We start from the raw sequence: 22,272 nt of genomic DNA on the forward strand, positions 1-22,272 counted from the left end.
ATGAAGCGAGCGCTGGCAAGCGAGCGCAGCGAGCGATGGCTCGCGTGCATCGATTGCTGGCGCGCGCAGCGAGCACCAGCTCGCGTGATGCCTTGCGAAGGAGAGCAGCATTAGCGATGCGACGCAGCGCATGGGCTGCGCGCACATGGCCAGCGATGGCTGTGTGCGTGTGGCCCATGGGCGTGCGTTGCGTGGGGTTGTTGTGTTGCGATTGGATCGTTTTGAAATTTTAATTTGAAATTTTCAGTTTAAGTAATTTTAATTAATTTTAAAATTAATAATTTAAATTATTTTCTTGGATTTTAATTTTGAATATTGTAATTATAATAAATTTTATTTATTCTAATTATTTTACTAAAATTAAAATCATGAATTAATTTAAATACGACTGAAATTAAATTAAACTTTTTGGATTCAATTATAAATTTATATGAGCTTTAAATTTTAATTAAATTTGTATGTTTCCGGTTAGACTAGAAATACATTTTTATGTTTAAAATTAGTAAAGCATATGAATTTATTGGTTTAAGTGGGAGCCCTTTTAGTCATAAACTCTTGATTAGGTCTACAAATCCTTAAGGTTAAAACAACTTGATTAGAATTAATAAGGACTGAATAATTGGTAGATTATTGGTGCCCTTGATTAATTGCTGCAAATGTTTACGTGATGCATAATGTGTTTTACTAACCAGCTATGTGGGCCATTCATGATAATGAATGGGTGAATGGTATATATTGTATATGTACTGTTTTGCAGGTTATGAAGTGACTAGTATGGCCCAAATAGGATAGAAAATATGGTCTGCGTACCATTAATTTGAATGTAATTGGTCTAAAGTACCAAAGTTGTTTTTCAATTCAAATATGGTCTGCGTACCATCAAATAGTTGTAATTAGTTTTAATTATAGCTTATCCTATTTGAAGAAAATGGTGCCTCCCACGGAGATTTTCAAGACGGATTTTGAAGTTAAAGCTTCAAGATGAAGTCGGGCCATACTAGATCACATTTATCTTATGCATGTTCTAAGTTATTTATTGCTTTTAAATATGTCTTAAAATGCATGAGATCAAAAGCTTGATTATGTTGCATGATTAAGGATTTTAGTTCACTTAAAATCTAACCAACATAGTAAGAGCCTTAAGTTCCAAACTTAAAAATTGAGTTAATAGGTGCCATGCCAAAATATACACTTGCTTGGATATCCTTTACATGAATCTAGTAATAGTTTTCGCTCAGTGAGGTGTTACTTATTGGTCCTAAAGGGGAAAGGTACACAAATAATTGTGAGTACATGTTAGTTTTGGTGAAACTCAACGATATAAGTAAGGAGTCCTTTTATGTCGTGGCAAAATCGATAGGTTTACCTAATAAGTTCTTAGACGTACCTATCAACCAAGAATAGTTTCTAGACTATTAGCAAAAGGCTTTTGCTTACCTAAGATGTTTTAGGATTAAGTCGACAAACTGTGCTTAGTTCTTCAATGATTTTAGGATCTTGGAATCATTTTATTCACACCTGCCGGAACACATAACTTGAATAAAATGCTTAATAAACATTGAATTATGCATGTATGCTAGAATTTAAGTTTATTAAGAGAAATTGTGAATGGTTATTTATTTGTTTATTCTTTTCAATTGTAGTTTTAAATATGGCAAACAACAATTCATTCAACATTCGATCAATTCTCGAAAAGGAGAAGTTGAACGGGAAGAACTTCCTTGACTGGCAAAGGAACTTGCAAATAGTTCTTATGCAGGAAGAAAAGGAGTATGTCCTAGAAGAGGCGATGCCCGAAGCCGCAGGCGACGGGGTCACTCAGGCAGCCCTCAATCGTCGGATTGATGCCGACAAGGATGTGAAATGTCTAATGCTCGCCACCATGAGTGCGGATCTGCAGAAAACGTTCATCAACTCAGATGCTTTCACAATCATTAGTGAGTTGAAGAACATGTTCCAAGATCTGGCTCGAGTCGAAAGATTCGAGACTCATAGGCAAATTCTTGAGACCAAGCTTAAGAAAGGCGAGCCCGTAAGTCCACATGTTCTCAAAATGATTGGACTCATTGAGAATATGAGTCGGCTGGATCAGCAATTTTCTCAGGAAATGGCTATAGACACCATCCTCCATTCTCTTCATAGCGGGTATGATCAGTTCAAACTGAACTACAGTATGAATACTCTGGACAAAACGCTCACTGAGCTTCACGGTATGCTGAAGACCGCTGAAAAGACGCTCAAAAGTGATAAGCAGGATGTGCTTATGGTGCGTGGGGGCAAGTTCAAGAAATCTGGAAAGAAGAGGAATGCTAAGAAAGGTGGCAACAAGGCCAGCCCAACTAAGCAAACTGGCGCCAAATCTGTAAAGAGGAAGTTCAGTCAACCCACTTCTGAATCCGAATGCTTCTACTGCAAGAAGAAGGGGCATTGGAAGAGAGATTGCTTGAAGCTAAAGGAAGATCAGAAGAACGGAACAGTCGTTCCATCTTCAGGTATTTTCGTTATAGACTGTATACTTGCTAATTCAACTTCTTGGGTATTAGATAGAGGTTGTGGCTCACACTTATGTTCCAATCCACAGGGACTAAGAAGAAGTAGAAAGTTAAGCAAGGGTGAAGTCGACCTACGAGTGGGAAATGGAGCACGGATTGTTGCATTAGCTGTAGGAACTTACTATTTGTCGTTGCCCTCCGGGCTAGTTTTGGAACTGGAAGAATGTTTCCATGTTCCAAGTCTTACTAAAAACATCATTTCAGTTTCTTGCTTAGATGCTAAGGGATTTTCCTTTTTAATAAAAGACAATAGTTGTTCGTTTTATTTTAAAGAGATGTTTTATGGATCTGCTAGATTAGTCAATGGACTTTATTTATTAGATCACGGCAAACAAGTATATAACATAAATACCAAAAGGGCCAAAAAGGATGATTCAGATCTCACCTATCTATGGCATTGTTGATTAGGCCATATAAACTTGAAACGCTTAGAAAGACTTCAAAAGGAAGGAATTCTAGAACCATTTGACTTAGAGGATTATGGTAAATGCGAATCATGTTTACTTGGCAAAATGACAAAGCAACTTTTCTCTAAAGTTGGAGAAAGAGCAAATGAACTATTGGGTTTAATCCATACAGATGTATGTGGACCAATGAGTACAAATGCTAGAGGTGGTTTCAGCTACTTTATCACTTTCACTGATGACTTCAGTAGATATGGTTATGTCTACCTAATGAAGCATAAGTCTGAATCCTTTGACAAATTCAAGGAATTTCAGAGTGAAGTAGAGAATCAATTAGGCAAGAAGATTAAGGCAGTGCGGTATGATAGAGGCGGTGAATATCTGAGCTATGAATTTGATGACCATCTGAAAGAATGTGGAATTCTATCAGAATTGACTCCTCCTGGAACACCACAATGGAACGGTGTGTCGGAACGGAGGAACAGAACCTTGCTAGACATGGTCAGGTCAATGATGGGTCAGGCCAAACTTCCATTAGAATTTTGGGGACATGCACTAAATACAGCTGCACTCACTATAAATAGAGCTCCGTCTAAAGCTGCCGAAAAGACTCCATATGAATTATGGTTTGGAAAGCCTCCAAATGTATCTTTTCTGAAGATTTGGGGATGTGAAGTATACGTCAAACGATTTATTTCAGACAAACTTCATCCAAAATCTGACAAATGTATCCCTGTGGGCTATCCAAAGGAAACAAAGGGGTATTACTTCTACAATACATCTGAGAACAAGGTGTTTGTTGCTCGAGATGGTGTCTTTTTGGAGAAAGATCACATTTCCAAAATGACAAGTGGGAGAAAAGTAGACCTCGAAGAAATTCGAGTCGAACAACAAACTCTAGAGAATGCTCAAGATGACATTCAGGATGAAACTCAAAGATCTTTAGAAGAATCTGGTGAGAATCATGGTCAATCTAGAAATGTTACCCCGCGTAGATCGCAAAGATATAGATCTCAACCGGAAAGGTACTTAGGTATTTTGACGAACGAGAGCTATGACGTTCTATTACTTGAAAGTGATGAACCTGCGACTTACAAACAAGCTATGACGAGCCCTAGCTCCAAGCAATGGCAAGAAGCCATGAAATCTGAATTAGACTCCATGTCTGAAAACCAAGTATGGGATTTGGTCGATTTGCCAGATGGCTACCAAGCCATTGGAAGCAAATGGGTTTTCAAACTGAAAAAGGACAAAGATGGGAAACTTGAAGTTTTCAAAGCTAGATTGGTTGCAAAAGGTTACAGGCAAGTCCACGGTGTGGATTACGATGAAACCTTTTCACCAGTTGCAATGCTAAAGTCTATTCGGATAATGTTAGCAATCGCTGCATATTACGATTACGAAATATGGCAGATGGATGTCAAAACTGCTTTCTTAAACGGCGTTTTAACAGAAACTGTGTTTATGACACAGCCTGAAGTTTTTGAGGATCCAAAGAATGCTAAAAAGGTATGCAGGCTAAAGAAGTCAATCTACGGATTGAAGCAGGCATCCAGGAGCTGGAATATACGTTTTGATGAAGCAGTCAGTGACTTTGGTTTCATCAAGAACGCAGACGAATCTTGTGTATACAAGAAGGTCAGTGGGAGCAAAATTGCTTTCCTAGTATTATATGTCGACGACATATTACTTATCGGAAATTACATTCCTATGTTGAACTCTGTCAAGATTTGGCTTGGGAAATGTTTTTCGATGAAAGATCTAGGAGAAGCACAGTACATATTCGGCATCAAGATTTACAGAGATAGATCTAAAAGGATGATTGGACTTAGTCAAAGCACTTATATCAATATGGCGCTTGATAGGTTCAAGATGGCGGACTCCAAGCGAGGCTACCTACCCATGTCTCATGGAATGACTCTAAGCAAGAATCAGTGCCCAAAAACACTTGATGAGCGTAGACGAATGAATGGGATTCCATATGCATCATTGATTGGTTCAATAATGTATGCTATGATATGTACACGCCCGGATGTTGCGTACGCACTCAGTGCTACGAGCAGATACCAGTCAGACCCAGGAGAGGCGCATTGGACTGCTGCCAAGAATATTCTGAAGTACCTGAAAAGGCACAAAGATGACTTCCTGGTCTATGGTGGAGATGATGAATTAATTGTTAAAGGCTATACGGACGCAAGTTTCCAAACCGACAAAGATGATTTCAGATCACAGTCTGGGTTTGTCTTCTGCCTCAACGGGGGTGCAGTAAGCCGGAAAAGTGCTAAGCAAAGCACCATTGCGGATTCTACAACTGAAGCGGAGTACATTGTTGCACATGAAGCAGCAAAGGAAGCTATATGGCTAAGGAAGTTCATAGATGAACTTGGTGTAGTCCCCTCCATTAAAGGACCAATAGCCCTGTATTGTGATAATAACGGAGCTATTGCACAGGCAAAGGAGCCTAGACACCACCAGAGAGTCAAGCATGTACTTCGTAGATTTCACCTTCTACGAGAGTTCGTTGAAAGTAAAGAATTCGAGATAAACAAGATTGGAACTGATGACAACATATCAGATCCATTAACTAAACCTCTGCCGCAGGCGAAGCACAACTCGCACACTGCAGCTATGGGAATCAAGCATATTGGAGAATGGCTTTGATATCCCTGTTTAATGTTTTAAAGTTTTAGAGTTTAAATCTTTGTAAAACATTATTGGTTAATCATTCACAATAAATGAAAAGAATTCATTTTTCCATTTAATTTGTGGTTTATTAAATGATGAGTCCCTTCAATTTGACGATATATTCAAGATAGACTGTCAGGACAAGTCCTGTGACCAAGAAATGTCTATCAAGTGAACTTGAATGTCAAAGGTTGAAAATGGTCCCTAGTCAGAGTTTTCTATAAAATTGGACGCATAGAAAACGTTAGACGACTAGAATGCAAGATGACTAGTAGTTCTGTTTCTTGAACTATGTGGACATGGCAATGTCATAATCATTTGCATAGATACTTACTTTGGGAAGACTAGTATCGGACAAGACCTATGAAACTTTACTGTAAGAGATGAAAATCTGTCATAAGTAAATTTCATTAAAATTATTAGACACGAAATCCTCAATACCTGAGTGATTTGAGATTACTTGTTTGAGAACTGGTTGCTTTGACGTTGACCAACCGTCGCACCGTAAAAGGAGGCTATAAAGGCAACGCTCAGGTAATCACCTATCAAACGAAGTCTAATCTCAAGATCGCAAGATTGGGATTGTCCACCCATAAATCGGGATGAGATGCTTAAAAGTTGTACAAGGCCACTCGGAGAGCTAGAAACTGTGAAATGCATGGCCGTGCTCGGATGAATCATAGCCTATGATTATCTGTTTATTTTATCAGTTGAACTCTGAAACCGAGAAACACCTCTGGACATAATAAGGATGACAACTCTTACCTTATGTTCAAGAGCAAGCATCGAGCGAAAAAGGAATTAGGAAATGCACACTTGTCCCTAAGGACAAGTGGGAGACTGAAGGAAATAATGCCCTTGGTCCAAGTATGCATTCAATGTTAAGTCTAATAAATGCGGTTCAGTATTAATTAACAAGTTAATACTTCAGTGAGATCAAGTGAGCTGAATGCCTAGCTAGAGGCCGCTTCAGTTCAAGTGGAATTAATGATATTAATCCACAGCTTACTCTTGACTGAACCCGTAGGGTCACACAAATAGTACGTAAATGGATCAAGTATTTAATGGCATTAAATACTCCATCTATGGATATTCGGAATCGACGGATCTTGGTTTCAGTGGGAGCTGAGATCGTCACAGGCAAGAAATGAATACTCCGGAAACGATGATATTGCCGGAAACGGAAATATGGATCGTATCGGAAATATAAATATTATCCAAGTCGTAGATGTTGCCGGAAACGGAAACATGGTACGTATCGGAAAATATTATCGGAAATGGAAATATTGCCGGAATCGGAAATATTGCCGGAAACGGAAATATTGTCAGAATCGGAAATATTATCGGAATCGGAAAATAATTCCGGAAACGAAAATATTAAATATTTGTTCGAAACGGAAATTGATTCCGGAATCGGAAATATTGAATATTGTTCGTATCGGAAATGAATTCCGGAATCGGGAAATTAATCGGAAGCGTATCGTACGAATTAGCATCGGACGAGGCCTGCCAGACGAAGGCCCAGCACGAAGCCGGGCCATCGCCCAGCAAGCCAGCGCGCCACAAACGCACCAGCCAAGGCTGCGCCAGGCCCACCGCAAGGCAGACCCAGCGCGCGCCAAGGCTACGGCAGCGTGTGGGCTTGCGGCAGTGGGCTGCGAGCTCGCGGGCTGCGCGCGCGCGCATGGCGCCCCTCGTGGGCTGCTGTGCGTGCGTGTGTGTTTGTGTGCTACTCGAATCCTAAAGCTACCGGGATTTGTCATATGATTAAATCTAATCCTAAAAGATTTAGTTTATTTAATTAGAGTCCTAGTAGGATTATAATTAAATAAATTAGTATCCTAATAGGATTCCAAATCCTTTTCCATAACTCTATAAATAGGTGCCTAGGGTCACATATTTACATAGAGCATTCAAGTATTCAAAGTGAGTTTTTGAGAGCAAAATTCAGTCATACAATTGCCTATAAAGTGCCGAAAATTCTAAGTACCTTAAGGGCGATTCTAGTTGGTCAATCTTAAGGCGGATCCGGACGTGCTGTGGACTATCTACGGAGGGACGACACTTGGAGTCCTAAAGACTTGTTCTTGTTCGGTTCGGGCGCAGCTAGGGAGGGCACGCAACAAAGAGTATGCATCTAAACTATGCTAAATGATTATGTGTAAATAATATGTTTTCCTGGCTTTATGGTTTTTCCGCATGATTTATGAATTGTCATATGTATCATAACCTAAAACTGTGCGCTCAGCGTGGGCCGCAAGGCCTGCGCGGGTGTACGGTGCTCGTGCGATGCTCGTGTGCGAATCCTAAAGCTATCGGGATTCGATAAAAGATTAAATCCTAAACCTATTAGATAAAGTTTATTTAAATAGAGTCCTAGCAGGATTCTAATTAAATAAATTAGTATCCTAATAGGATTCCAATTCCTTTTCCATACCTCTATAAATAAGGGCCTAGGGTCATTATTTATATATAACTTTTCAAGTATTCAAAGCTAGGATTTTTAAGCAGAAAAATCAGCCATATCTCTTGCCCATTTAGCCGAAAATAAGTAGTACCTTAAGGGCGATTCTAGTTGGTCAATCTTAAGGCGGATCCGGACGTGCTGTGGACTATCTACGGAGGGACGACACTTGGTGTCCTAAAGACTTGTTCTTGTTCGGTTCGGGCGCAGCTAGGAAAGGCACGCAACAAAGAGTATGCATCTAAACTATGCTAAATGATTATGTGTAAATAATATGTTTTCCTGGCTTTATGGTTTTTCCGCATGATTTATGAATTGTCATATGTATCATAACCTAACAATAAATTTCTTCAACCATGTTCTAACTTTATTCAACCGTGTTTCAAAATTTATTCAAGCATGTTCTAACTTTATTCAAAAGTGTGTTCAAAATTTATTCAAGCATTTCTAAATCCATTCAACATGTTATAAATTAATTCAAGCATGTTCTAAAATTGTTAAACATGTTATAAATTTATTTTTACATCTTCTAACTTTATACAAGTATGTTCTAACTTTATTCAAGCATGTTCTAACTTTATTCAAAAATGTTCCAACTTTAATCAAATATGTTCTAAATTTATTCCAGCCTTTACTAAGTTTATTCAACCATGTTCAAATTTTATTCAAACATTTTCTAACTTCATCAAACAGTATTCCAAATCCCGATATACGCTCAAACGAGATCTGATTAACTTTATTCACCGTATTCAAATTTTATTCAAACATGTTCTAACTTTATCAAACAGTGTTCCAAATCCCGATATACGCTCAAACGAGATCTGATTTGCGGCCACCTAAAATGAAATCGATTTTAATTTTTGAATTGAGAAATCGATTAATTTAAGAATCGAAGAATCGATTGATTTTAGAAACGAAGAAATCAATTGATTTTATAATCGATTGATTTTAGAACCTCAGAAAATATCAATCCACTGATTTTAGAATCGAAGAAATCAGACACTATTCGAAATCGAAATCGAATTACCAGTAGTTAAATCGATTGATAAATCGATTTCGATTTTTTGTTTGGCGACTGCGATAGAATTGCAGCGAGTGGAGATCGGAGAGAGGCGGCGAGTGGAGATCGGAGAGAGGCGGCGAGCGGCGATCACAGAGCGGTGGAGAGCGACGATCACAGAGCGGCGGTGAGCCGGATGTTGGTGATGGCTACACGCGATTTGGAACACCAGCGATTTCTGGGTACGTGCGACCGACGGCGATTTAATTGTTGTGACCTGCGGCGGCGAAAGGAGAACAACGGTGTGGAGAGAGGCGAGAAGCGGCGGCCAGAGTTGTGGTTGCTACGAACGACCGGCGACCGTTAGTGGTGGAGAGAGAAAAATCTGAATCTATAAGAGGAAGTGAAGAGAGAGAAAGAAAGAGAAATCTGAAAATGGAGAGAGAAAAATCTGATTTTTTTGTAATTCCAACCTTTAAAATATTTAAATGTCCAGATTTGTTAAAATCGATTCATTTTGGACGGCCAGATTAGAAACAATCCAACGGTCTAGGAAGTGTTCTTACCGTAAGAAAGTGTTCTCACGGGAGTCTTTCTCTCTCTCTCTCTCTCTCTCTCTCTCTCTCTCTCTATCTATATATATATATATATATACAGAAATTCTCTATGGTAACATTATATTTTTGTAAATTCTCAATGGTAACAAAATTTTTGCCACTTTCTCTAAAATAGCATTAATAATATATATTCTCTCTAATCTTGCATTATCTCAGTAATTTTGACCTAATTAACCAGTATAATACGGACTACGATTAAATATCAACAAAATTACTAAATAATCATCTCTCTACTATCCTCAAATATTCCTAACCAAAATACTCTACCAAATTTCGGGGATCAGTTCCTCTGCAAATCCATAGATTCTTTTCAAATAAAATTTTGTTGGGAATATTTAGGAAGATGTAGTGGGCTTTAGTTTATTTGTGGTTAATTGATTGAGTAATGTTGATGATCTTTGAGTATGGAAGAGGAATTACAAAGATACTTTTGTGGGGAATTCTTCTTGTTGTATTGCTAATGCTTTACGTACAATGCTACATATTTATAGTAACACATTGTTGGTGGTTTCCACCACTACACTATTCTACTCTAGACTATTCTACTTTCTTCCCTTTGTAGATAGTTCAAGGTCTTTCTACTCTTAGATATTTGTTTAGGATAGTCTAGATATTTTATTACATGTTTCTAGATTTTTCTAGATTATTGTTTTTAACACTCCCCCTTAATCTGAAAAATCTTGAACTCCAAGTTGTCGACGAAATTGGATGAATTTTTCTGTTGAGATTGCCTTTGTGAAGATATTTGCGAGCTGCTCCCCGGTCTTGCAGAATTGTAGCTCGATCTCTTGCTTCTCGACTAGTTCTCGGATAAAGTGATGACGTATCTCGATATGCTTCGTGCGGCTGTGGAAGACTGGATTTTTTGTCATGGCTATGGCAGACATGTTGTCGCAATAAATTCTTGTTGGGTCTTCTGTCGACTGTCTTAGATCACCAAGAATTCTCTTGAGCCAAGACTGCTTCACATGATGCACTTGTTGCTGCAATATATTCTGCTTCTGATGATGATAGAGCCATAGTCGCTTGTTTCTTTGATGACCATGAAATGGCTTTAGTTCCCAACTGGAATACATAGCCACTTGTACTCTTCCTGTCATCGATACTACCAGCCCAATCACTGTCGGTGTATCCCGTGAGCTTGTAGTCATCTTCAGTCTTGTATAATATTCCATAGCTTTTTGTGCCTTTGAGATACCGGAGGATTCTTTTTGCCGCTGTGGGATGAGCTTTACTAGGTTCGCTCATAAACCTTGACACGATGCTAACAGCATGTACGATGTCGGGTCTTGTGTGTGTAAGATATATGAGAGATCCGACCAAGCTTCGATATATTGAGGCATCTACTTTCTCCATGCCATCATATTTGGAGAGCTTCTCATTGGGTGCAATTGGTGTGACAAATGGCTTGCAATCTTCCATGTGAAACTTCTTGAGTAGATCGTCTGCGTACTTTTCTTGTGATAAGAAGATCCTTCCTGGTCTTTGCCTGACTTGCATCCCAAGGAAGTATTTCATCTCTCCAAGGTCAGTCATTTCATATTCCGACATCATGGCCTTCTTGAATTCTTCGACCATTCTTGAGTTAGTGCCCATATAGATAAGATCGTCTACATAGAGGCACAAGATGAGAAAATCATGTGACCCTTGGGTCTTTATATAGAGTGATGGCTCGCTTGGGCTTTTTGTAAAGCCATTTTGTAGAAGATAGCCATCAATCTTGCTATTCCATGCACGAGGAGCTTGTTTGAGCCCATAAAGGGCTTTTTGAAGGCGATATACCTTTTCTTCTTAGCCTTCGATGACATATCCTTGCGGTTGCTCAACATATACTTCTTCATTGAGCTCCCCGTTGAGAAATGCAGATTTAATATCTAATTGAAAAACTTGTAATTTAAGTTGAGCCGCAAGTGCGAGAACTGACCTGATCGTCTCCATGCGGACGACTGGAGCATATGTTTCAGTGAAGTCGACTCCTGGTTGTTGTGAGTATCCTTTTGCGACCAGACGAGCCTTGTTCTTTTGAATTGATCCATCTTCATGCTCCTTGATCTTGTAGACCCATTTGAGGCCTATCACTTCCTTATCTTCAGGCTTGTCAACGAGCTCCCATGTGTTATTTTTCTCAATCATTCGAATCTCCTCGTTCATTGCTTCGATCCATTTGTCTTCTCGTGTTGCTTCATGAAAGCTTAGTGGTTCACCGGCAAAGAGAGCCATGATAGCATAATTGCATTCATAATTCTCCAAGTAGGATGGAGGACGCCGATCACGTTGAGATTGTCGAACTGCTTGAGTTGGTCTTGAAGAACTTGAAGTTGATGTTGTGCCTTGTGAACTGGAAGGTGATCTTGGGCTCCTTGGTGATGATGGACTTGATGACGATTGTGTTGCTGGCTTAATTGGGCCTTCTTCTCCATTTGGGCCTAGTGGAAGAATGTCTCCTTGAGAAAGTTCTGGATCATTCTCGTTCCATTTCCATTGTGCTCCTTCATCAAATTTCACATCTCGAGAGATGATTAATTTCTTGGATTCGGGATTGAAGAGACGATATCCTTTTGATTCGTCACTGTATCCAATAAAGATACATTTCTCTCCTTTTACCTCCAACTTTTCTCGATTTTCTTTCGGGATGTGGGCAAATGCAATGCACCCAAAAACTTTAAGGTGCTCAACTCTTGGCTTTCTTTTGTGCCAAGCTTCATAGGGGGTGACTTCCCTGACTGCTTTTGTGGGATATCTGTTAAGAATATAGACAGCTGCATGGACAGCTTCCGCCCAAAAATATTTAGGAAGATTTTTCCCTTGCATCATGCTACGGGCCATTTCAGCAATTGTTCGATTCTTCCTTTCCGCAACACCATTTTGTTGAGGTGTGCGTCTTACTGTCAATTCCCTTTTAATACCATGCATTTTACAAAAGCTATTGAATTCACTACTTGTGAATTCTCCCCCACGATCTTTTCTTAAAATTTTCAAAGAATGCCCACTTTGTCTCTCCACGAGGGCTTTAAATTGCATGAAGTGAGAGAATGCTTCTGATTTATGCTCCAAGATATATACCCACATCATGCGTGAAAAATCATCAACGAACAATAGAAAATATCTTTTTCCGCCAAGAGACGGAGTTCTGGTAGGGCCCCATATATCTGCATGAACAAGCTCTAACGGAGCTCTAGCCCTCCAGGATGATGTAGGGAATGGCAATCTATGCATTTTTCCATATATACAGCCCTCACATATTTTTCTTTCATTATTTATTGGTGGCATTCCAACCACCATTTCCTTTTTCTTTAACAGTTTTAAACTGTCAAAGTTTAAATGCCCGAATCTTAGATGCCACAGTGTGGATTCATCAACAATGGAGGAGAGAGTCGTATTATTTTCTAATTGCATTTTTAAAGGAAATATTTTGTTAGGAGCCATATGGACTTTTGCAATTATTTGGCCATTTTTCTTATCATATATGAGGCATATATTATTATCAAATTTCACCATATAGCCTCTTTGAATTAGTTGGCCTACACTTAATAAGTTTTGTGTAAGCCCAGGGACATAGAAAACATCATGGATGAATTTAGAGGAGCCGTCTTTTGTTTTAACGGAAATAGTCCCTTTGCCAGCAACATCTTGGCCACTTCCATCACCAAGTGTAATTTGAGTTTTTATGTTTTCATTTAGACTGACAAATGAATTTTTATTGCCAGTCATGTGGTTTGAACAACCACTATCAATATACCAAGTATCACTTGGTTCATGTTGTGCATTTAAGCATGTATAAAATAATTGATCGGCGTTTGTGTTATTTCCGGTGAAATTAGCCTCTTCTTTTTGTCGGTACCAACAATCTTTCTCAAAATGAGTGTGCTTGTTACACCTTTTACATTTATACCGACAATCTTTTGTATTATGCCCATTTTTCTTGCACAAATTGCAATATGAACTTGATTGATTATTTTCTCGACTCCCTTGATTTTTATAATTTTCTCTCCCCCTGCCACGGTTATATGAACTTCCTCTTCTTGATTGATAATTTAAACCGTGACCATTTTTATTTTCTCCATTGTTAGAAAATCTTAGTTTAGCTTGAAAAGCTTGTTCTAGTGGCTCTTCTGAAAAATTACGCATTATTTCTTCATGAGCTAAGAGTGAACCCATTAGCTCAGTTAAAGTGAGTGTTGATAAATGTTTATTAGCTTCTTCTATTGCAGCCACTATGTGATCATATTTTGCTCTAAGACTTCTTAATATCTTTCTTATAATTTTAACATCTTCTATTGTGTCTCCATTAGATCGAATTTGATTAACGATGGTTGAGACTTGATCAAAATATGATCGAAGATTTTCATCTCTAGACATTTTTATAGTATCAAATCTTCCCCATAAAGATTGTAGTTTAAAGAGAATTACCTTTTCGGAGCCTCTATATTTTGTCTCCAAGATGCTCCAAGCCTCCTTGGCCGTTGTAGCAGCCATGATGATAGGAAGGATTGTTTCATCTACTCCACGATAGATTAAGGATAGGGCATAGTTATCCCTTATCCTATTTTGTTTGTATTGCTTCCTTTTTGCTTCATCCCAAGTAGCCTCTTCAATGGCATCCTTGGGTTGTTCGTACCCATTTTGGACTAGCTCCCACAAATCTTGTGAGATAAATACAGATTTCATTTGCATACACCATTGTTGATATTTTTCTCCTTTAAATAAAGGTACCCAATTAACTTGGGGATAGTTAAATGTGTTTGAGGCCATGTATATTTAAGTGGTGGTTTAGGTTGTATGCAAGAATTATTGGTTGTTTTGGAGGCTTTGGAATAATTGGCTCTGATACCAAATGTTGGAAATATTTAGGAAGATGTAGTGGGCTTTAGTTTATTTGTGGTTAATTGATTGAGTAATGTTGATGATCTTTGAGTATGGAAGAGGAATTACAAAGATACTTTTGTGGGGAATTCTTCTTGGTGTATTGCTAATGCTTTACAATGCTACATATTTATAGTAACACATTGTTGGTGGTTTCCACCACTACACTATTCTAGACTATTCTACTCTAGACTATTCTACTTTCTTCCCTTTGTAGATAGTTCTAGGTTTTTCTACTCTTAGATATTTGTTTAGGATAGTCTAGATATTTTATTACATGTTTCTAGATTTTTCTAGATTATTGTTTTTAACAAATTTCCCTTTCATCGATTCCTTTCAAATGCAATTTTTATCGTATTGATTTCAATTGGATGATTTTCAGGTTCATGTGCAGGAACTTAGTCTTGATGGGTTCATTACTTATGAAGTAAAATTATGTCAAAGCAATATGCCATGACGACATATATTTTAAGTCCTGTATTCATATTAGAAATTTGTATTTGAGGTCCTATGTTCATATTGGAAACTTCTATCAATCTACCCCCATTTTTGAAGCTTAATTTTGATGTCAATATTAATTTCGCCTCTGCTCGGTAATATTAATTTCGCCTCTGCTCCATCTTTGTGTTTTTCCTGATTAATTGATTTGTTGATTTCCACTCCTCGTAAACATGTTAGTTCATTTGACATTTGTATTCGTTTCTTGTACCTCAGAAGCTGCAAGTAGAAACGATGGTAAACCAAAAATAGTAGAAATTGCCTGCAACTTTTTAGTCCAGAAGTATGGTAAAAAACATTCAGATTTCTACTAGTTATATAATGTCACAGATCGCAGTCATCGAGCTAAGGATCTTTTACTTACACTACATGTTGATCTTTTAGCGATGGGGAAATTGTATAACCCTTATAAAAGCAAGAAGTTGGAGTTTGGAACAGTAACTTTGTTTAAACTACCTATTTTACCCTTATTTCGTTGCCACGTTAGTCCTCCTTTCTCTGCCACATTTAACCTACTCTCTTTGCTCTGTTCTCCTCTCCCTCAGTAATGGCGGCCAGAAATACCTCCTTCCTTTTCCATATGCGATCTTCTCATCTCCCTCAGTGCGATCTTCTCATCTCCCTCAGTAATTGCACCGAGGAAAACTCACCGGCCAAGCCAAAAATGAATTCGCCCCTGTCTTCTTTCATTCTCCTCCTCTCACTAACCAGCCATGGGACTCGAATTCGAAGAAAGAACAAACGAAAGCAAGAGAAGGCGATCGATCTTTTGATTGGGGGGGTGGATTTCTTCTTTTTCTTTTGAATTGCAAAAAATGAGGCAGAGGATAGCCTGCAATCGTAGTCGAGCTCTGATTTCCTTCTCTCTTTTTTCAGTCTCCCCCAATAGCAAAACACCTATCCTTTGAATTCAGCTCACAAGTACGAAACTCATCAAACTACAACGAGAATGAAATGGAGTCGATTCAATTTATATGGATACGAAGATGAAGAAAACGCAGAAGAAGATCGAAGCTTGGATTTGTTAATTAGGTTTGTGGAAAATATCTTCAGAAAGGTCTCCAAACGAGCTCGTCATTAAAGCTGTGAGATCAGTTCTTCCTATTGCTATTTCCACCAAATTGGTGCGTCTTTCGTTGCTTTCTTTTCAATTTTAATTCTCTTTGTTTTTGTTAAAATTGTCAAATATTACATTTCAATAGTTTGTTCAATTTCTTTTGGTTTTTCAATTTGCGTCGTACTCTTGGTTAAGGCGTCGAATTAGTTCATTTTATTTTAGAGGCAACTTATTCCAATTTTGATGTAACATTGTCAAAAAAGTGCTACTTGTATAGTTAGGGTTACTAATTGATGATTCATACTTGTTTTTGAAATTTCTGTAGCTGTTTTGGTATGTTGCAAATAAATCATGGTTTGTTGGCATTTTCTGTCATGTATTATCTTGTTGTTGGCGTTTCCTGTCATGTGTTACCTTGGGTTTGGGTTGAAGATAATTACAATATTATTTTTTTTGTTAGTTTCAATTGATTTTATTATGATTTTGAGGGATTCAATTTATCTTGTTCTTTATGTTGCTTTTCGTGTTCAATAGGTGGGTTTTGCTGTTAATGGAATGATAACTTTAGCATTTTTGTGGGTCTTGAAGGCTTTTCTTGAGTTAATAAATCAATTGCACAAATTTGAAATTATGAATACTTTGTCATCTCACTTGTGTTGCCTGCCGTACACAGCGTGTCAGTGCTTCCCATTGCAGTCACTCTCACCAGCGTGTCCATGTAAACTTGGTTCCCTCAATTTATCTAAGGTATTATCCCCTTAATTTTCTGTTCAAATTAACTTTATAATTGTTTATTGGCCTGATTTTTTCTGTGAATTTGGTTTTATTGACCTGATATTAGCGTACGGGTTATTATTTTCGGTCTCACTTGTGCTTAGCTCAAGTTCATTAGTGATCAATGTCGTTTGAAGTTTATAGTAACAATTGTTCATTACAAAAATATACTTTACTAAAGTTGTATGTGAAGGATCAATTTTCATCACGTTTAATGGTTTTTGGCCTATTGTTTGATTTGCAAGGGAACTTCTTGTGGATGAGTGATAAATTGGCCATGTTCATTTCAAAGAAAGGGCATGTTCAGAAATGCAATCCCATATTGATGCAGAGGTTAGTCTTTGAACCCAAATTTCTATCATGTAGTTAAGTTTCTAGCTTTATGACTCACTCTCATTTGTTGTTTGTGTATTAGGTTGTCAAAGTCCTTAGAGATGTATACGATCTGGCGAAGCCTTGCTTAAGAAGGTTAGTTTAAGATTTATTATCCTCGAGCTTTCCCACTATTACATTGAAATGCTAAGCTCACACCCCACACTTGAACCCATATCTATGTTGCAAGTACTGGGGTCCGAGGAGCATACCTTGCACGAAGCTCACGACTGGTTCGACGGTCTTATGTACCATTTTATTCCAATGTGTTTCGATCTGTGAGGCTGTTTGTTAGGCTTTAGCAACATTATATTGAAGAAGCGTGAGTAGCTGACATGGATTGTGGTGATAAGGCATAATGTCCCACAGGTATAGCTGACAAAAACATGATATGAGTTCTGTACCAAAATATTCTAACTCGGGCTAGACTCATTGTTGTAGGATTTATACAATCTGCATGTTTATATTTAATAAAAGGGATCTCAACTTAAAATTGTTAAATTGTTGTTTATTACTGAGAAATTGCATAAGGCACATCATGATTAAGTGCTGGTAGTAGAGTAGATATCTCGATTTCCGAGTTGTATTCTACCTACCTTTAATTGTTAATAAGTTTAAAAATATATTGGTTAGGATAGGCTCAGTTGGTAGAGCAGAGAATAAATTTCCCTTGACTCGCCAGTTCAATTCTGGTTCCTGATATGTTCATTTTGAGGACAAACTTTTGCTATGATTCTGCTGATTTTGTAAAGTTTTGTGATTGATTTAGATTCTATAGATATCAAACTTGTATTTATTGATTGGGAAGTTTAGTTTGGTTGTGATTGTGTATGTATGTGATCGCTGTGTCCGTATTGCTCGTTTAATTCCGATCTTTCCCACAGTTTTGGATATGGTATTTCTGAGAGTATGATGGTTGGACATAATTTTCTCATTGTTTATTGGTGCTGATCGATTGATATTTAATGTTTGTAGTTTTACTTGAGATGACATCATGGGTAAGGAAAAGATTCATATCAGTTTGGTGGTCATTGGCCATGTAGATTCTGGAAAGTCAACCGCCACTGATCACTTGATCTACAAGCTTGGAGGTATTGTAAAGCATATGATCGAGAGATTTGAGAAAGAAGCTGCTGAGATGACCAAGTGGTCCTTCAAGTATGCTTGGGTTCTTGACAAACTAAACGTTGAGCGTGAACGCGGTATTACCATTGATATTGCCTTGTGGAAGTTTGAGACCAACAAGTACTACTGTGATCGATGCCCCTGGACACATACTTTATCAAGAACATGATTACTGGTACCTCCCAGGCTGATTGTGTTATCCTCATTATTGAATCTACCAGTGGAGGTTTTAAGGCTGTATCTCAAAGGATATAGTCACGGGATGGATATCATGAGCCCAGTGCACAAAGTGTGTAATGGCCACTCTAACACTAATGAATCTACTGACAAGCAGGTGCAGTTTGGACCCTTAAATGTAAAGTTGACATATATGGTCTCAATTCAATTGACATACGTCTGATTTGCAGGATAAGGAAGTAAGTCTATTCCAGCCTGCTAGCGAATTTTTACCCATGATCGATGAGGTGGGTTTTTCCTCATTCTTGAGTTTTCCTGTCACATGGGTGAACATGTTATAGAATCTGCAACTAATGTTAGTCGTCCATGGTTTCAGGTTTTTAGAACCCTTGTCGACAAGACTAAAGGTATTAAAGGCGTGAATGTTGAGATCTACAAGTTCTTTTCATATGTACATTACCGTAATGTTGATGAGAAGGTGGGTAAATTACAGTAGTTTTTTTAAAGCTTCAAATAATTCAGTAGTTGTGATAGTATCTTACTGTATCTGCTTTGTAATTTGACTGCAGAATTGGCCTACTATTGCTCAGCTTGTTCATCAAGTTCTTAAAAGTTTCCCTCGCTTACGTTTAACTCACGGGTGTAAGGTACTACCATCTATTCTCAGTCTTCGGATGTTTATGGGAACAATTAATTTGAATGTTCGGAGCGACAGTATATCAAGTATTGTTATGCGTCTAGCTGTGTGGTTTTATCACGTTTAATGGGTTTTGGCCTATTGTTTGATTTGCAAGGCAACTTCTTGTGGGATGAGTGATAAATTGGCCATGTTCATTTCAAAGAAAGGGCAGGTTCAGAAATGCAATCCCATATTGATGCAGAGGAAATTCCAATTACTTTCTGCATGGTCTTTTCCCAAGTTAATTTCAACTCTTTAATCAACAATAGCAATGTAGCCATTGTTGTCAATAAATACGGAACTCTCTGGTGGTAGGACTTGCAAGAGTTATCACTCTCTACACTTCTCATGCTCGCACTGTACACCCTTAGATAATTTTCTACCTTAAGAAATCCATTGACCTTGTTCTTGTCTCTTCTCGTATGTTAAATTATCTTAAGTTTGATTCCTAAATTAAATCTTCTTGCAGATTGTATGCTACCACTATCAGATTGGGCCAGTACAGGAAGAGTTTAAAATCCCAGTTACCCCTGAGGAGTATACTCGAAATAATCTTAAGTTTTCTCTTGTTGACGTGGTTTACGAATGGGAAAAGGTATACATTTTTTTGCTGGACCAAATACTGTCAAAATCGACAACTTTTGGGGAAGATATTGAAAGATCTTGTAGAATTTTGTCGGGACAATAAAGTTGGTCCCATAGGTAATTCCTCATATCCTGGTATCTGATGTTGGAATGTTGTCCCATACTTGAGTCTTTTCATGTGTGTGTATATTGTGTATTATATCTGATAAATTCTGCCTTGGTTAGTTATTTGAGAGGAGCATTTATGAGTATGTATTGTGCAAACTATACTGTTTTTGTTTTTGTTTCCACGTATAGAATTATTTGATGCTCTTATAAATTACGATTTATGGAGTGTTTTCCTGTACTATATTAGGCTACTAGATAATTTCACTTGAAAAGTTAGGAGATAAATTAACGATTCTGAATAACTCTGTAGAATATTCAGGAGATAACCCAATTTGCATGTTTATACTGGTGCTAAAGTAGGCATATCAACTCATTTTTTAAAATTCAAGCCTTCACTCATCTCTGGTCTTGACTTTGTTATTTAGCCTTCTGTCCTATACAGAGACGGTTGTGTATATGTGTTTCAGAGCATCCACTGCCTTGTATATTTCTGTAGTTGATATGGTGGAGGTTATATGAGAAATATAATTTTGCACTCCGCTAAAAACTGGTTGAAAAGTATGGTTGCTGCGTTTTCTTGGTGTTCCTGTGAATTAGTTCCATGCTTATTCACGAGAAGTCTTATAAAAAGAAAATTTCAGTCACCAATTCACCATTTTAAATTTTGTTGTCGGTGTGTGGATGAATATAAAATGTTAGTCCATAAAGATTCTTCCGGGAATATAGTTGGATTTTCGGGAGTGCCTTTTGATGTTAAGGTTGGATCTTACTCAATTTAGGTTTTCTTCTCTACTTTACGTTCTTTTGGCTGTTGTCTTTAGGAATTTTGTATAAAACTGAAAAATCCTTCGTAATTTCCCTGACCTTGTCCGTCTGATTCTTCTTGTTTCGTCTGATTATTATGAGTAATCACCTGAATTCAGATTCTGTTATCTCATATGCAGAGGGCTTGAAAAGTTATCCTCGATATAGTTCTGCATCTAAGCTACAGATGCAAAGGATGTAGGAAATGGAGCAGGTTGCTGGTGGTCAAGGTCTGCCCACTTACAGGAACACTATCAATAAACTTATGGCAATGCAGCAGCTATGGATGAATAAGCCTAATATGGGCAACAACACTAATTTTCTTTTCAATAATAAACGCTCGACAAATGGGCAGGCAGCAGCTACCTTAGCATTGACCAACTACCAGGGGAATATATTTTGCTGGAGTGGAAAATGTTTAATGTCCGATGCATGATACTATGTTCATTTTCAAGTCTTATTCCTGAAAAATTTAATTTAGTCATGCATCTATGCTTTGGAGGAAAAAAGTTACGGAAATGGCAGCAGACTACCCTGATGTTGAGCTCTCACATATGTATATTGATAATGCAGCAATGCAACTTATTCGTGATCCCAAACAGGGCATATTCACCTCCCCAACCCAAAGTCAACAAACATTTAAACTATTTTCTTTCTTGAGAACTAACGTTAGTCTTTTTTACAAAAATGTGTCCGCTAATTTACTTGTGCAGTTTGACACTATATTAACCAACAGCATTTTTGGTGATATATTATCTGACGAGGCTTCTATGGTTAGTATGCTTCCTTCTGCAAGCATCGGTCATCATTCTAATAAAATTGAGCTGGTCAATCTGGTCTTAGCTGGGTATCACAATTTTGGATTAATCCCGGGAGAACATTGATTAAACTTGATCCACATCTATCCAAGTTATTTATGATGTAGGACAACTTAAGTTTGAGTATATCTTTCCAATTTCACTGATGATCTCCTTGAAGTTGCCATTTTAATGTGATGTAGGACACCTTAAGTTTGAGTATATCTTGCAGCTTATGATCGCCAAGGATCTTGCATCACAATTTAGCAGTCCGTTAATTAATACACGTTCATTACGCTTTATTCTTGTATCTCTCTTCACAAACGTCAACCATAATGATGTAGTTTCATGAGATTATGTGCGACCTTAGCTCGACCACGTGCTACAATATGGATTTATAACTTAGATCGGGTCAGTTTTTATTGGAAATTACAAATCAGAACAAAAAATAAATGTCATTTCCTTAGTTTGTATCGTGTTTGATTTAGGAGGCCAAAATTCATCAGTTTTTCCGATGGACATACGCGCGCGATAGCGCGCGGTTCGATCCTAGTTTGAAAAAAATCGATGGTTTTGTAGAGGAACTAATTCCCGGAATTTGGTGGAGTATTTTGGTTGAGAATATATAAGGATAATAAAGAGGGTTATTTAGTAATTTTGTTGATATTTAACCATAGTCAATATTATATTGGTTAATTAGGTGAAAATTAT

At 37.8% G+C, this 22,272-nt stretch overlaps 2 protein-coding genes across 7 annotated transcripts; one reads left to right on the forward strand and one right to left on the reverse strand.

The window, feature by feature from the left end:
* Window positions 1-10,655: 10,655 nt before the first annotated feature.
* Window positions 10,656-11,300, reverse strand: LOC110783449 (secreted RxLR effector protein 161-like). The gene has a single exon (XM_021987788.2). The coding sequence runs from the start codon at window positions 11,298-11,300 to the stop codon at window positions 10,656-10,658; it is 645 nt and encodes a 214-aa protein (XP_021843480.2).
* Window positions 11,301-15,531: 4,231 nt separating this feature from the next.
* Window positions 15,532-21,464, forward strand: LOC110783464 (probable trehalose-phosphate phosphatase F). 6 transcript variants are annotated; one of them, XR_008930780.1, is made up of 11 exons: window positions 15,532-16,207; window positions 16,814-16,887; window positions 17,160-17,247; window positions 17,330-17,382; window positions 17,477-17,655; window positions 18,330-18,745; window positions 18,819-18,875; window positions 18,965-19,066; window positions 19,158-19,235; window positions 19,383-19,578; window positions 19,737-19,875. XR_008930780.1 is itself a non-coding variant. In XM_021987804.2 (11 exons), exons 6-11 carry the CDS (start codon window positions 18,674-18,676, stop codon window positions 20,911-20,913), a joined length of 444 nt encoding a protein of 147 aa, XP_021843496.1. In that variant the 5' UTR covers window positions 15,552-16,207; window positions 16,814-16,887; window positions 17,160-17,247; window positions 17,330-17,382; window positions 17,477-17,655; window positions 18,330-18,673; the 3' UTR covers window positions 20,914-21,464. The 6 variants fall into 6 exon arrangements, 5 of the variants coding, with proteins under 5 accessions (XP_056696581.1, XP_021843496.1, XP_056696578.1 ...); XM_021987804.2 differs by lacking the exon at window positions 19,383-19,578 and adding an exon at window positions 20,905-21,464 and having other exon boundaries at window positions 15,552-16,207; window positions 19,737-19,862; XM_056840600.1 differs by lacking the exon at window positions 19,383-19,578 and adding an exon at window positions 20,905-21,464 and having other exon boundaries at window positions 15,565-16,207; window positions 19,737-19,969.
* Window positions 21,465-22,272: the final 808 nt, after the last annotated feature.

This window comes from Spinacia oleracea, chromosome 3 (genome assembly GCF_020520425.1).
Source record: "Spinacia oleracea cultivar Varoflay chromosome 3, BTI_SOV_V1, whole genome shotgun sequence".
NCBI classification, from domain to species: domain Eukaryota; kingdom Viridiplantae; phylum Streptophyta; class Magnoliopsida; order Caryophyllales; family Amaranthaceae; genus Spinacia; species Spinacia oleracea.

Bases quoted from the DNA above. Each gene is read 5' to 3' on its own strand.
- LOC110783449 (XM_021987788.2), bottom strand. From the start codon at position 11,300: ATGGTCGAAGAATTCAAGAAGGCCATGATGTCGGAATATGAAATGACT.
- LOC110783464 (XM_056840600.1), top strand. From the start codon at position 18,674: ATGGATATCATGAGCCCAGTGCACAAAGTGTGTAATGGCCACTCTAAC. The intron at 18,746-18,818 runs GTGCAGTTTGGA...TCTGATTTGCAG, and splicing joins ATGAATCTACTGACAAGCAG to GATAAGGAAGTAAGTCTATT. The intron at 18,876-18,964 runs GTGGGTTTTTCC...CCATGGTTTCAG, and splicing joins TTTTACCCATGATCGATGAG to GTTTTTAGAACCCTTGTCGA.